The 16,095-nt window shown below is 46.4% G+C and overlaps 1 protein-coding gene across 1 annotated transcript in view; it reads left to right on the top strand.

Moving 5' to 3' along the window:
• Positions 1-16,095, top strand: part of LOC133118707 (pro-neuregulin-3, membrane-bound isoform-like) — a 229,506-nt gene that overhangs the window by 200,359 nt on the left and 13,052 nt on the right. The window contains exons 4-7 of the mRNA XM_061228865.1: positions 3,775-3,801; positions 8,799-8,901; positions 9,538-9,646; positions 15,957-16,078. Of these exons, the coding sequence (XP_061084849.1) occupies positions 3,775-3,801; positions 8,799-8,901; positions 9,538-9,646; positions 15,957-16,078 (361 nt within the window). The remainder of the gene's footprint in view (positions 1-3,774; positions 3,802-8,798; positions 8,902-9,537; positions 9,647-15,956; positions 16,079-16,095) is intronic.

Here is a 16,095-nt window from a genome sequence, read left to right as displayed (position 1 = left end):
GACTGAACACCGCTGGAGATGGTGGAGCTTTAACGCCTGTGTGTTCTCGTGTGCGCACGCGTGTGTGTGTGCACGCGCGTGTGTGTGCGTCTGTGTGTGTGTGGGATGTAATTACTGTAGTCAGGCCTTGGTGGAACTGACAGAGAGCTATGGGAGGGTGTGTCGGACGTGATGAGCAATGAGACGTCTGTAACACGCCGTGCGCATACAGCACGTACACACACTCGCTGCGGAATACAGAGAGTCCCACGGGCCTTCATAGAAATCCGCAGGATTTCGGGGTGGCGGTTCTGATCGGTGGCCCCTGACGGACTGGTGTTTGATATAAGCAGTTCCAGTCCAGCCCCGTCACACTCTCCATATGTGCCAGAGATAAGAACAATACAATTAAAGTTTATGAATTAAAATTCTGTACAGTCAGTTCAATTTTGTATGCTTAACTGTCATAACAGAATTTGAGAAGGTGACAAAGTGCGATGTTGTGTGAGAGTGCTTCGCTGCTGGGGAAAGAGTGTGAGTGGGTTTCAGCGATGACTGCCTAACTGCAGATCTAGCGTGTAAGAGCGATGTTCGTAATTATCGAGTGCGTATACCTAGAGCGTATTTAAAAGATGCCGTGCCTGAATATGCGAGATGGTGCCGCTAGCGTGTGGCGAGAGGGTGTGGCTCTGTCGGATAGTGTGATGGATATCGGTGAGTAAGGGTGTGTGTGTGGGGGAGTGGTGATTAGTGAGCGTGTGGGAGTGTGTGAGGGATGCCATTGATTGTGTTGGAGTGTGTTGCTGCTGATTAGCCTCTGTGGTCTCTCAAATGTCCCATAAATAAACTCCACGCGGGTCTCGGTTTGACACAGCAGCCGGCCCATAAATACCTGAGGAGCCTGGCTGCAGAGATGTCCTTCCCCGCCGCCCGTTTCTTTATTTTGAGAAATTCTGCTCGCCGGGGAGTGGGGGTGGGAGTCAGAGCGTGTGACAGGACAAGGTGTGTGTTGTCTCTCCTACGCACCTGGTCTCCATGACAACCTCTCCAGACACAACAGGAGGGAAATGGAGGGAGACTGCCAAGGACAGGCCTGCCTCCGGGCATTAGCACACTGAAGGACATGGCTGCTCCCCAACAACTGCTGTGACTGAGGAGAGAGGGAGAGAAGGAGAGAGGGAGGGAGAGGGAGAGAGAGGAGGGGGAGAGGGAGAGAGAGGAGGGAGAGAGGGAGAGAAGGAGAGAGGGAGGGAGAGGGAGAGAGAGGAGGGGGAGAGGGAGAGAGAGGAAGGAGAGAGGGAGGGAGAGGGAGAGAGAGGAGGGGGAGAGGGAGAGAGAGGAGGGAGAGAGAGGAGGGAGAGAGGGAGAGAAGGAGAGAGGGAGGGAGAGAGAGAGAGAGGAGGGGGAGAGGGAGAGAGAGGTGGGAGAGAGGGAGAGAAGGAGAGAGGGAGGGAGAGGGAGAGAGAGGAGGGGGAGAGGGAGAGAGAGGAGGGAGAGAGGGAGAGAGAGTGGGGGGGAGAGGGAGGAGAGGAGGGAGAGAGTGAGGGAGGGGGGGAGAGTGAGGGAGAGAGAGGGGGGGAGAGAGAGGGAGGGAGGGGGGAGAGAGAGGGAGGGAGGGGGGAGAGAGAGGGAGAGAGTGAGGGAGGGGGGAGAGACAGGGAGGGAGAGGGAGGAAGGGAGAAAGAGGTATGAGGGAGTGGGAGGAGGGAAAGAGTGCACCAGAGAGGGAGGGAGGAGGGAAAGAGAGAGAGAGTAAGAGAGAAGGGAGACAAAGTGTAAGATAGATTGGGTGCGACTCGGATGAAAGGGATGAAATCTGTCATTTAGATTGGACATCCTTGTCAGGCTCCCCAGGTTTGTTTTATCAGTTGTGGCCTCAGTCTGTTTTATTTCTGTACTGGGCTCAGGCAAGAAGCGGCAGTGCTGTTGACGGTTGTGTTTACGATGCAATAAGCAAAAGATCTACATTTGGACCCTATAGTCAAAGATATCTTTTTATTATACAGGCGAAAATGCTAAGTAACTGGCAGTTGAAGTGTTTATGGGAAATGGATGGATACATCTTATCAGGCTAATTCATCCATGCCATGCATCCTATGTCCTTGCAGAGAGTGTGGCATATGCCTTATGTATGCTCTATAAGCATTTATAACCACTTGGTCCAATGGAGCAAGGGAGATAAAACATCAGTCAAGGGACTCAATGACCCACACACACAGTTTCACTTCTCACATCCATCACTTCATTTGTTAGTCTATTTATCTCCCGTTGTGACACTGTTTCAGCTGTGAAAAGAGTGGTCAGGTGGTCCGTTTCCTCTCCGAACTGCCTGCCCGAAAAGGATATCTTGACATTACTCCAGAAAAGCAGATTAAATCATTATGCTCATGACTTGCCAGCGCTCCGTAGCACAAATCAATTAGCCCCGGATCAGGTGGAGAGCAGAGCAAACAAGCACAGCGGAAGTGTGCGGCCGTTGCTAAGGGGAGTCTTACGTGTTCGTAATGCCTTCTCCAAAGAAACATCATGTGAAATGTTTTCATGTGAGCGCTCCATACAGCCCTGTCAGCTGCTCTCCGCGGTCATGGCCGTTTACTCACAGTGCTGTAGTCTTTTCCCAGCTCGGTTTTGCTCGAAAACCTTTAAAAAGACGGAAGCCTTGTGCCCTGGTGGGTTTAAATCAGCCATTTTATCACATAAACGGCCATTTCCCCAGATAAACAATGCTATCAGGCCCCGATGAAGATCGGTAGACGGAAGGAACTCATCCAGACATGGGAAAGGGGTGTATGAGATATGTGTATGTTTCTCTGGGGCACTTAACAGGAAGCCCAGCAGTGAAATCCTCTTCCATAAAACTTCAGGAAATAAACAACTCTTTTCATTCCCGTGTCCTAGCATGACAGACTGAGTGGCACACTCCAAAAACAAGCCTTACCTGGAAGATAACTGTGTAATTAGAAGCATCTGTAGCTGCTTGCCAATGCTCCCTTTGGCTTGTTTAGATGCCTGCAACAAGATTTCCTTGATTCCCAATTCAAGATCCATATAATTAGTGATTATATTTTCTGTTGCCACCCCTGATTAAGATGTAGTCAATGCTATGTCGTCAAATATAGAAGCTGAATAATACAATTTCAATATGTGCATTAGGCTGCTCAGTGCGGTGTTTGGTTTCGGTAGCGGTCCGTTGGTGCTATCCTGTTGTTCTGCTCCAGAATGTTCTGTGAATGCAAACATGGAATAAAATTTAAGTAAATCCTGCATCAATTTGAAAACATATCACCAAGTGCTATTTATATTAAATTATCCCCAGTTTGGAAGGAGCAGATCATGCATTTCTCAGGTCACCGATGTGCAGCCTGTTCCCATGAAAAGCTCGCTGCGGCTAAATCTCTGGCTAGTGACTGTTTGCCGCAAAGGTTAGGGGGAGGGCCAGCCTCTTAATAACAGTAGTTTTCTGTGAGCACCAGTTTTGCCACTAGGAGAAACCATCTGAGGAGAGACATGCAATACATACTGTAGTCTGAGTTACTGAAACCCCCCATCAGCTGATTCCTGGTCATAATGTCACTGATGTGTCCTAGTCATGTGATATATTACCAATGACATAACCACCAAGAGAAGCTGTTTATCTGAATTGTGTTTAATTACTGTATTCTCTCTCTCTCTCTCTCTCTCTCTCTCTCCCTCCCTCCCTCCCTCCCTCCCTCCCTCTCCCTCTCCCTCTCCCTCTCCCCCTCTCCCCTTCCATCCTGTATGGCTCCTGCCTCTATCCTTTGGTTGCTGGAGCAGCAGATCACCTGGGCATTGAATTCATGGGTAAGAAACCTTTTCTAATTTACATTGCAGTAGCAGAGCCACTTGCCAAGTGAGACTGAAGCTGTATACACACATATTTTTCTGTGCTGTCATGTGAGAAAGTGTGTGTGTCTGTGTGTCTGTGTGTGTGTGTGTGTGTGTGTGTGTCAGTCTAATTGTGAAAAGTACAACCTCAGAAATAAATACCTACACAAGTTAATTGCTTTATGCAAAAAATACTGCATAATACAGTTTACCTTTTATGGCTTCCCACTGAGTGTGTTTACTCATTTTGTTGAAAGAGTGTGGATTGTAGCTTTACAGATGGGAAAACAGATTCTTAATACCGATGCTCACTTGCCTTTTAAAAAACTACCACCTCCACCCTCAGCACATCAAATCCCAGGCTACAGCTTTTCCTGTATTTTTACGTTTTCACTTCTTATTAGCACAGGGCTGATCCATATCAGCTTATTGGCGATCTTTATAAATGGGCTAAACTGGTTAAACTCTGTTTTTGATTTAATTGAATTTTCCCTCACGATGGCAAAGTAAAAGAAAGAACAAATAATCCAAACACTTCATTGGAAGAAGATGGGGGCTTGCAGGGCAAGAGAAATAAGAAACAAAATGCTATATTTTTTTATCTTTTTCCTCTCTCTTACATTCTCTCATGCCTGGTACTCACCTCTGAATGCTAATGTTCTCTGGTCTCCTTGGTAACACTGAGAGCAGAATGCTAGGGGACAGAGGGAGAGAGTTGTGCGGTTGGCAAGGTAACGAACAGCATCCCAACACACAGGCCGTGTCAGCGTCAGTGGGGGTCCCTATTGCGCGGAGAGAGAGAGACCCCCACACCCCAACCTCCTGGTCCATTACAGGCAGAACCCCCAGTTGTACCTGAAAATGATCAATTAGCCTGCTGCGATTCTCCTCGCATTAAGCAGCATAGGGGATACCCCTTACTTCCAGCAGGAAGAGAGAATCTGTTCACTTTAGTTAAAGTGGACGCGGTGATAGTTTACAGAGAGTTTTATGAGGCAGGGGAATTTTTTTACGGGTATGTGTTCACAAGCTCGGTGCATTTTTCTCTGCACAGTCAAAATTTTGCTTCCAGTCTGAGGAAGTACTTGAGTTGGTGCACAGCTCTTCACTCTTTACAGACTGGCTGGAGACAGGATGTGGAGCACATCGGTGATGAAGTTGAGGTGCAGTAGATTACACAGAACATTAATGTGTACAGCAATGTCAATCATCCACTGAGGGCAACTGCTAGCCTGTTAGCGTCTGGTGCATTAACCGGATAGCCCAATCAAAATACCCGCCAGCAGGTAGGGTGGGGCTAATTGTCCTGTTGTTGAAGACTGTTATTTGCTAAGACTCAAACCTGTACCAATAGGGCCGTGGATTCACCTTTAGCTGCTGTGGGCTCCTTTTGCTGACTGAGCCCCTGACCTGGCTTATTTAGAGAAAGTGAGTAAAAACATATTTCTCAAAATGCCACAAGCAGCTGTGGGATAATTTTCTTCACAGTGTTTAAAAATATATTTCAGCATTTGCCTCACTTTACCTCACTTACTCACTGAAGATCTTTGCTGATCATTTGCATTGGAATGACAACACAACTGAATACTGTAGAATTAGTTTCGGTAGTTAGAAATAAGTTGAGCAATTATTCCTCTCAATCGCTTTCAAGTTGAGTTTTGTATGATACTTTCCAAAATGGATGAAAAACAGTTTGGTATTGTGGGATATTTTTGGAATCAAAGTATGTGCTCCCTCCAGTTCTCCGATGAAGCTTCCATTGGAGCGATCAGCCACACTGTGGAACATGGCAGGATCAGTGTGGGGAATGCTCCTGACAGAACTCTCCGGAATATTTTCAGGCGCCTGTCTCTCAGGATCCCCCTTCCTTCCCCCCACCACCTTTCCCTCTTCCTCTCCACTCTCCCACCCTGGCTACTCCAACACACACACACACACGCACACGCACATGCAAGCACGCACGCACGCACGTACGCACGCGCACGCACGCACGCACGCACACACACCCCATGCACACACACGCACACACACACACACTCACACACGCACACACACACACACACACACACACGCACGCACATCCATGATCGTGGTTGGTTTTATGACTCAAACTCCCTGTAGAATTGATTGCTCAGAAATCAGTCATTTTCAGTGATTTACCTTACCCAAAGCCTCTCACAAAGAAAAGGGAAAAGGGACAAGTGAAAGAATGAGAGAGTGGAAAAAGAAGCTTCTTTTATTACATTTTTACATGGTATATTTTTCAGGATTCTTCATGTCTTTGTAAGCCCCGTAGTGCATTGTTTGACTTTCGTGTGTGAAAATATATCCAGGATTCTTTTTTTCAATTCCCTCCATGATATTACCTCCCACCACTAGCCATTGCTGTGCCACTGCATCAAACCTGAAACGCTGCGCCTTCCAGCCTATTGTCCTGTGTGTGTTTGTGTGTGTGTGTGTGCGTGCATTTGTGTAAATGTTCATGTGCATGGTCTTGGTATGTGTGTGTGTGTCATATCCGTATGTGTGTTTGATGTGCGGGGGTGTGTGTGTGTGTGTGTGTGTGTGTGATGTGATGTGCAGGTGTGTGTGTGTGTGAGCTGTGTGTGTGTGATGTGTGTGTGTGTGGTGTGTGTGTGTGATATGTGTGCGTGTGCGTCTGTGTGTCTGTGTGATGTGTGTGTGTGTGTATGTGTGCATGCGTGTGTGTGATGTCTGTGTGTGTGTGTGTGTATGTGATCTGTGTGTGTGATGTGCGTGTGTGTTGTGTGTGTGATATGTGTGCGTGTGCGTCTGTGTGATGTGTGTGTGTGTGTGTGTGTGTATGTGTGCATGTGTACGTGTGTGTGTGATGTCTGTGTGTGTGTGTGTGTGTTTGTGCGTGGAGGTGGATGAGAGCTTCTTTGATGCGTCTCTGAAATGCTCGGGGCGAGAGGGTATAGATGGAGCTTTCAGCAGCTATTCAGCTGGATCACCGTTATCTGGAGCTGAAGAGCTTGGGCTGCACAGCGGCCTTTGCCCGGGAGGAGAGACTCGGACAAAGCGCAGATCCTCCTTAAAGAGCTGCACTCTGGACTGTCTTTATTTGGCCTCCGTCATGGAAGAGTCGGGTTCTGCAAGCTGGCTTCTGCTTCTGCTTTTTATTTAGTATTTATTTATTTTTCATAGAAAATCTGAAAACATAATATCAGGGACTGTACAGGCTGTAGAAGAGTAGGAAATCGAGTCAGTGTGACGGTGGAGTGTGTGCGTGCGTGTGAATACGTTAACGCACGCATACGTGTACATGTCTATGTGTGTATCGGTGTTTGTCAGTGGCAGATGCAGTATATCACAGATGACAGTCGGCTCACACTTCATATGAAGTGGGCCTTTATAGCAGTGTACTTGCTCTGTAATTACCTGCGTAATTACATGTCGTTATTCAGTTATTATGCAGAATAAGAGTTATGAGGCAATGAACAGTATTTATGCTTTTCCTCATTCAATCACTGCCTTGCTCCAGTCTCCACCATAAATCTAAACCCGGACTCGACTATTTTAATAGATGAGCACATATTTAGGGACTGATTATGGTTGCTTTTGCATAAATGAATTCATGTAATACCTATCCCCAGTGTATTTATGAGTGCACTCTTCCGTCTCTGTGTGATTGCCCCGGACTCTTTGAAGTATAGCTGTGCTACCTTGCATTATGGGCCTCATCACACAATCTTCTCAATTTGCTGGGTTACAAATGATGCGTCCATTTCTGCTCATTCATTTTTATTTAAAACTCGCAAGCTATAACTGAAATTTTTAAAGGTGGAATTAGTTTTGTCAGATAAATATTATAGCAATGAAATGGAAGCATGTGGCTTGCGTAAGTATTCAAACCTCTCAAATTATTATAACATTTTTGGGTAAATCTCTATTTTTGACCCCAACACCATATGCAGCAGAAGCAAGTTTCTTTATGTCATGTAATAATAATAGTTATTTGCAGGTATATGGACTAATTTAAAGAAAGGCAAATTCTTAATCCGTCCATTGATCCCGGCAGTGGGGTAAAGTCTTATGATGAGGGCGAAGGGTGGGTTTGGACTGTTCGGAGGGATCCAATGGAGGGAAAGGGAATATTTTTCTGCACAGGAGGTGCTAAAGGACCGACGGGTGAACGGGTTAATGCTCAGCACCTCTTTTTTTTTTTCTTCAGGCAGCTTTCCAGGGACTCCTCAGATCCTCTAATTACAGTTAACGAGGAGATTGGATAGCTCGGTTGATTAGAGCATCTTCAAAAAACAGGCCATGAAAACAAAGGGTTGGAGAGAGGGGGTGTAATTAGTCTCAAATGCTTTGACTTTTATAGAGATTGGAATTAGATAAGTAAATAAATATATTAATACGGCGTCCTGTAATCAGAGGCTGTTAGGCCCGGCTGTACAGGGATCCTGGGAGTTGCATAGCTTCTCAACCCCAGGCCCGAGCTGTTCTCTCCGGGTGAGTCTGGAGTGTAGCAGGGTGCTGTGCGAGTGTGGGTGTGTTTGTTTGTTTGTTTGTTTGTGTCTGTGTGGAAAGATGTTTGTCATTGTTTACCAGTAGTCTCTGTTGCTCTGTTCTAAATACAGTTGAGAGGGAGTGTGATTTGTCTCGTTCCCCTGCTCAGTTCAATGGCATGTGACAAGCTTTCATTTCATTGGAGCTGTCATTTTTGTGGGGTCTCATCATCTCTCCTCTCCTCAGTTTAATTGATTTGTTGTTATTTATCAACCAGCGGGGTTGAGTAAACGACAACCGTAAAAAAATTGTCATGTTTTTTTTATTTTTTTATCCTCAACAACAATAAAGCATTTAAAAAAAACATTTACTCAGAATGTCAAGAATTTGTCTTCTGTCAAATCAACTTTGCGTGTGAAGATAGAATGCCTTCCAGATGTTTTTACTTTTTTTAACTTTTCATTATCCATTTCCCCTTTTCTTGTCCCTGTCAACAGAGAGTGAAGAGATATACAAGAGACAAGTGCTGTCAGTCTCCTGCATCGCCATAGGAATCAGTCTTCTCGGCACTATCTGCATGGCTCTCTATTACCGGAACAAGTAAGTCTTATTGCCACCTGCAGGCAGGGAGGGGAACTGCAGCCAGCTGACTCACTGCACACCAGTGTCTCTTTGGCAAGGCTGGTGGGTAGAGCTGTAATTCTGCATCATTATACAATGTTTTAGTGCTCTGCAAACGATCAAGTGTGAAACACGCCAGCTAATTTAACGTTTAAGGTGGGAATGCATTGAAACGGAAACAATTTGCCACTGTTATTATTATGTCATTTTCCCTGACTGGTAATCATGTAGTCCTCCAAAAAAACAAAAAAAAAAATAGAAAGAGGGGAAAAAAATGTTTCTCTCTGTTTTCACCTGGGCATTGTTTTTTAATATTGGACGTTTGTCTGACGAGTGCAGGAGTTATGGTGGAGTATCGCTGAGGGCTTCCTCGGTGCAGGGCGGTGATTAATGCCCTGGTAATTTCATACTACCTGCAATACAATGATGAGAGTGACTGAGCAGCCAGACAACGGGATAATCAAATCAGACCGTGATTTACAGCCGTTTGGAATTAATCCATGAGTGCATTAGCGGAGTAGGGTATGCCTCTGCACCTCACTGAGCGCCGTGCTTCCTCTCCGACTTCGGGAAGCGCGGCGGGCTAACCTCCTCTCTCTGCGCTGCCCCCTGCAGGCGACGCCGGGAGAAGCTGCAGGCCCATCTGAAAAGCTACAGCGTGAGCTCCTCTGGCTTCGTGTCCAAGCCCGGCCTGAGGCCGCAGGGAAACCTCCAGCTCCAGAAAGTGAGTCTCCGGGGACCGCCGGGCCTTAGCGAAATAATAACTAACGCTCAACCCACCCCCCCGGTTCCATGTGGAAACCCCTAGACACTGGAGAAATGCTTCAGGCCCTATATGTTTAATTGCAGTGTCGACTACGCTCAATGTTTCTCTCTTTGTCAGCAGTGCGTTGCTTGGGGCCTGGAAAGAGCTATGATCAGCATCGTTGCGTTTTAATGTATACACAAACACAACCGTCCCATTTCCTGTTTCACGCATAGTATGACTCTGTATGGTAGTGTCTATACGGCGTTTCTACTGAGCTACACAAGTTTTTCCTGATGTCATTCTTGTGCAACATAGCCCCCGCATATTGTGGTTATATACACAGGAGTGTCACAGAAATCGCAGTCATTCAGACTCGAGGTCATCCGCTGAGGCAATTCATCACCTGCTCAATAGCCGGCCTGCTTCTCACGGCCAGAGATTCCAATCTGCCTGTTTTCGCTCAGAACGGCGAATTCCCACGAGTGCCACTCAAAGTTATTAGCTACCGAGCGCAACAGCAGGGGGGATGAGGGCGGAGCCACTTTATAATTCCTTCCTGTGCAAAACAGAGAGTCTTGGGCCCCAGGGGAAAACATAAATATGGCTGTATATTACACAATATCGCACTGAAGCATGGAGGCCGGATGTGCTGAAGTTTGGATCGCCTGGAGCGAATCGCTGTGTTTAAACTCGAGTGTATGCACCCCTTTGGAGACTGGGAGTGTTTGTTTCTGTACAATACAATACTGCGCTAACATTGCACTTCCCGTATTTCTTGTGACGCATTTATCAGTGATTAAAGTTTACTACCTTCCATGTATCCAGAAGTTCCTTTAAATGTACAGTATTACAGGACATGCTGTTTAAATTTTTTTTGAAAAAGGACATTTAAAATGTAAATGCTCCCTTTCCGTCGAGCGCATTTGTGGACGGTTTTCCTTCCCGTGGCGTCCGTGGAACGGCGACTAATGCTTTGATATTTGTTTCTTTTTCTCCTTGATTTCTTTCTTACCGCTCCACCTGCCCACGCACACATTTGTATTGATTTGAGTCTGTGAGCTATCAGTTACAATGCTTTTACAACAAGGATGCTTTCGCCTTAGGTCAACAGCACTTTCTCTCCTGTCAGAAATTATGCAATTACCCTCAACCGAGCGCAAACAGCTTTAAAAACAATTACAGCCCGTGCTGGAGGAAAGCAGGCCGGGGCCCCAGCGCGAGGGCCATGCATCAAGAGCCCTGGCCCCGGGTGAGAACAGCCAGCTCGGAAACCAAATGTGTTTTAGGAGAGAATTCTCACAAATCATAAGAACATGGCTTTGGGTGGTCATCGCTACTGTCTCTTTTAGATTAAAACATCCATTACAGTAACCCACCCCGGCCCCCCGAACGCGGCCCCCGAAGAGGCGGGGGGGGGCGGCGGTGCCAGTGAATTTATCACGCGCTCCGCTGTGCTTTTTATTGAAATGAATACCGATATTGATTTTATAAGCAGCGTGCGAGTCTCAGTGCAGTGCTATATTCTGCCCCGCGTTCTTTCTCCCTCATAATAGCACAAAGTTACTGACTCACGGGACGGACCCTGGGCTGCGCGCTGGCTCCAGCCTCTCGCTCACCAGCGCTGAGATTGATGATGGTCGGTGATGATTATTTTGTGCGGAGGACAGCTTTCCGATGTTATACACCCTCGCACATACGTGTAGCCAAGCAGGGTTAGTGTCTCGGAAAAAAACTACATCAGTCGCGGATATTAACGCGCTGTTGAATGGCTGAACTTTGTAGCTTCATCGGAAGACTAATATTCATTAATATTGTCATTTAAAGATTGCTCAAAGCAGCATCCTGAATAATGTGGTTCCGGGTACAATGGCATTTAAAGAAATATAAAAAGAATTGTGATCCCCTCATTATAGAGCTATGTATAGAGTGCTACAGTTTGTAGTCCTACAACCCAGGAGTTAGCATCTTTGAGCCGTGGGTTCCTTCGGCAGACTTTACATGCTTTTTTTTCCGATCGGGATTTTGATTTCTGCCGAAAGTAAGGTCTGTGGTTTACGTATACTTTAGAGATTTGTTCTACAAGATAAGTTGCATCCATTCATATCACAACCGTGAGTCTCAAAGCTGTTATGTGCTTTAAGACGGTACGTTAACAAGTTGCTGTATTGAATGGTACAGTAATGTCGTCTGCAGATGGACTAGTATGAAACTCGAGTGGTGGCTGGTGAAATGTGACCGTCGTAGTTTCAATGTTTGTTAGCAGCTTGCTCTTTTAAAGGACATAACAGCATAGAAAGACACAGTTGAGATATTAATGGAGGTAATTTAACTCGTAGAACAAAACGTGAACCTCTCTTCCGCATACGTTAACCACGGGCCGTTCATTTGGCGGAAATCGAAATCCCGGTAGAATCCTTACCTTTGTGCATCGTCAGCAACAGCAGGGAGGTGAATTCAGCTCAGACAGATACTGCTTCCTCCTGCCAATCACAGGCCCCTCTGTTTAGCAACACATCATTACTGCAGTCTTTCTGCGGCACGGTGTGGGACTAATTGGGAGTTTGCCTCGATTAACGCGGTGTGCTCTTTGGCTCAGGCTGCGGGCAGAATCCACGTTCCTGCGCCTGACGGCCGACTGCTGCCTTCTCCGTGTAATAACCGGAGTGAATTCATGTTCGGAACTGCACTCAATATCAATTAGCAGCTGCTCACTGTAGGCTGAATGGACGGCTGAAATAATATCCCCAAACCAGGGAAATATAAACGGAAACGAAGCTTATCGAGCGACTCTGGGCAGGAGCAGGGAGCTCCGACTCGTTGTTTTGCTCTGCAGTCTGTTTCAGTGGATTAACAGAGGCCAGACATGTCTGCGACTAGCACTCATTTCTTTTCATTATCTTCTTTTGCCACTCCGAGCAATTCGACTTGGAGATTAATGTGCTGCCACTGCAATTTTGAGCTACGGTCCGATACTAAGAGAAAAAGGATATCTCTTTTTTCTCTTTCTTTCTCTCTGTCCCACGTCCTCCATCTTCCCTTATTTTCACCCAGCTGATAATGAGGTATTGCTTCATTAATCTGGCCGAGAAGCTTCAGGCTCTCCCTCTGCCCTTTCATGGGCCTGATATCCAGGTTTCACACTCAAATTATCCTCTCATTTTCTTTTCCATTTTCCTATTGCAGTCAGAAAAGATAACAGCAACTGGATCAGACGTCATTCCATAATTGATAAAGGGCTGCATTAATATCTCTGTGTTATATCTGTCTGGATGAGCTCTTCTGGTGACCGTGTTTCTTACAGGTTTCACACTCAAATTTGGGCAGTAAGAGGTTTAACCTGTTCAGGAAGTGTATCTGAGAGTTGGGAGCTGTAAATAAAGTTTTCTTTTTGGCCAGGTTTGGCTCTGATATGTGAATCACACAAACAACCTTCAGTTATCCCCCACATTAAGGGCTGGGCTGCCCCTTACACTTTGGAGGCCTTGAGAAAGAAAAAGAAAATGTAGAATCTGTTTAAATGTGCAATTTCACAGTGAAGAAAATGAATATTTCATTACATTGATCACAGCAAAGGTGTGGGGGTGTGTACAACGGGGAGGCCCTGATCAAGGCTGGTCATTCAGTTTTGGGGGTAAAACAAGAAACGGCTCAAAGGAGACCCCTTTCTGTGGGGGCTCTTCACAACCACATAGTCTGCAAATAACAAGAAATGGCTTTGGTCAGGAGAGACCAAGCAGAGATGCCTTTACGCTTTATGACTGCCTGCCTATGAAGCTGCCTGTGATTCACAGTGCATGCTGGGAAATAGTTCCCCAGAGGTAGCAGGGTCGAGGGAGGAGAGGGTTCGTTAGGCTCTGGCAGAGACACAAGGGTGGCTGAGAAATCACTCCTGGAACAGTCCTCTCTCTGTCTCTCTCTCCCCCTCTCTACCTTCCTGCCTCTATAGCCCCCTCTCTCTTTCTCTCTCCCTCCCTCTCTCCTCTATCTCTCTCTTTCTCTCTCTGTCTCTATCCCTCTCTCTATCCCTCCCTCTCTCTCTCTCCCTCTCTCTTTCTCTGTCTCTCTCCCTCCCTCCCTCCATCTCTCTCTCCCTCTCCCCCTGTCTCTGTCTCTCTCTCTTACTCTCTCTCTCCCCCTCCCCCTCCCTGGAGCCAGCAGTATCTCTCCATCCAGGAGAAGGCCCTGCTGACAGGGCCCTTCAACAGTTCCTTAGACAGAGGATGCTGGAATGAATGTCTTCTTCACGCTCATAATAACTGATGCATCCCCCTCCTATTCCCTGTGGAGCCTCTTTGGCCCGCTCGTATAAGCACTGCCTGCCAGGACCAGGCTGGATGTCCTTCCTCTCCTCTCCTCTCCTCTACCCGCCCGGTGGTTGAATGGGGCAAAGCCAGAGCTCAGAGCTCAGAGCTCAAAGACAAAGCCTTGGCCCTCAGACTCACGGTCCTGCCAGCTTTCAAACGGAAAGCAGGGAAGCCCACTGTGTGTGCGTGTGCCAGTCCCGGTCCCGCAGGACCGAGACTGAACTCTGCGTCACGCTCCACACACTCCCTTCTCCTGCACCGGTCCCTGGCCCAGCAGCCTGGCCCATATGCGCCTGAGGCAACGGGATCAGAGTCCCCGCACTACTTCATTATTTTACATAAACAACTGGAAGCCATTTTGAATATCTGCCCCCAGACAACCAAAGCCTGGGGATTGGCGGGGTGTCTGTGCTCAGAGCTGCAGACATGGGAGCACAGTGCCAGACTCTGATACACCGCTGCCTGTGACTGCACCCAGCGGCGAGCCCTTAAAGTCCACCCGTGTGTCCATTTGTCATCTCTCCACCGCTTTAATCTGACAGCGGCCCTGTCTCCCCAGCCTCAGAAACACACCACTGTTGGAAGTTGGAAGTGTTGGAAGTGTTGTGCTCAAAATCGTGCCGGGCATTAATTTAGCCCGCTATGGTGGCGTATCTCTCTGGAAGCTTTTGTTTTTCCTGCGCATGCAGTGCCGGTCTCAACGTTTCTACTCACGTGAATCTGTGACTGATCTGAGTCACATGTGAATAGCTGCCAGGCTAGGCCCAATTGGGGTGGGGCTAGAGGCTTTAAAAAAATGTAACATTCATAACATGATGATTTCACTGTGACTGAAAAAAATCAATTATGGTATAATTTTTGAACCGAACCCAGAAAGCCCCAGCAGGAAATGCGATCTCTTGTGGAGAAGATACCAACCCATCACCTTTTTAAGTGTCAGCAAAACAAAATATCTGCTCTCTGTCACAGACCAATGTGTGCCCACAGATTAAAACAATGGGTACAGGTTCCTTCCGCTTTCCAATGAGAGGGATATACCGCTTGATCTTAATTTAATAATTTTTATAATAATGCCTTTCATGCCATTATCTTAATTTAGGAATTATTTGCCAAGTCCAAAAAAGGTGGATAGGGGGAGATTTTCATATAGATTTGGTTTGGAGAGATACAGGTGGGGCAGGCAGTATTCAGTAATGGTGAGGGGGGATTGGGGACTGAGACTGAGACAGGCAGTATTCTGTAATGGTGAGAGATATTAAGTTCTGCAGTTTGCTGCTATGATGTTTTTCAGAGGGAAACTAAGGCAGTGTTGCCACTGAATGATTGGTTGGAGGTAGGAGTACACTGTGACAGGCACGAGTGAACCTGGCAGTTCTATATACTCTACAAGAGCATTTTGGTAAAAAGAGAGGTCTTACAAACAATAAAAGGCATCTTCTCAGTGTAGTGGCTGTCATATATTTTTGAGCTGAATATTTATGTCTTCCTCACTGTACATACACACACACACACACACTTACACACACATGCAAACACACAGACATATGCATAGTGGGTACAGTGTATTGCACTCTGTCATATCTGTGAGATATTGGCCTGTCATTTTTTATTGCTTTCAGCATGAAATACATGCAGTGGACTGATGAAATATGATCAATGTGCAGACAATACATGAATACATGAAATATGGTAAATCCTGATATGTCACATATCTCAACTAGTGGATGGATTCAGCAGATAAATTTGCCTCAAATCGATACACTGTAGATGTGAGAATCTTTATTGATATGAACATAATATCTCAATCTTATTTTAATTAGGTTAATATCACTTTTTAGTTCAACTACCTTTGCATTTTCTGAACAAAATATGTATTGTGATTATTTTGTATTGTTGGGTGTAGTATTATGAGTATTATTTCATTTATGTATTATAGTTTACTCACCATGTTATTGGCTTGTTTTTTTGTATTTATTTTGCAGTACTGTAAAGGCAAAGGGACCTCCCCTCCACATGGTGGCGCTGTCCAGGAGTCTGGCTTCGTCCAACAAAGTGTTGCACCAGCTGCCCACTCCAGGGCCCTGCCCACTGGGAAGCACCACAGGTAGGGCATGTCACCAG

This window comes from Conger conger, chromosome 18 (genome assembly GCF_963514075.1).
Source record: "Conger conger chromosome 18, fConCon1.1, whole genome shotgun sequence".
NCBI classification, from domain to species: domain Eukaryota; kingdom Metazoa; phylum Chordata; class Actinopteri; order Anguilliformes; family Congridae; genus Conger; species Conger conger.
Note: the sequence above shows the minus strand (reverse complement) of the source record. Positions and strands in the feature narration are given on the sequence as shown.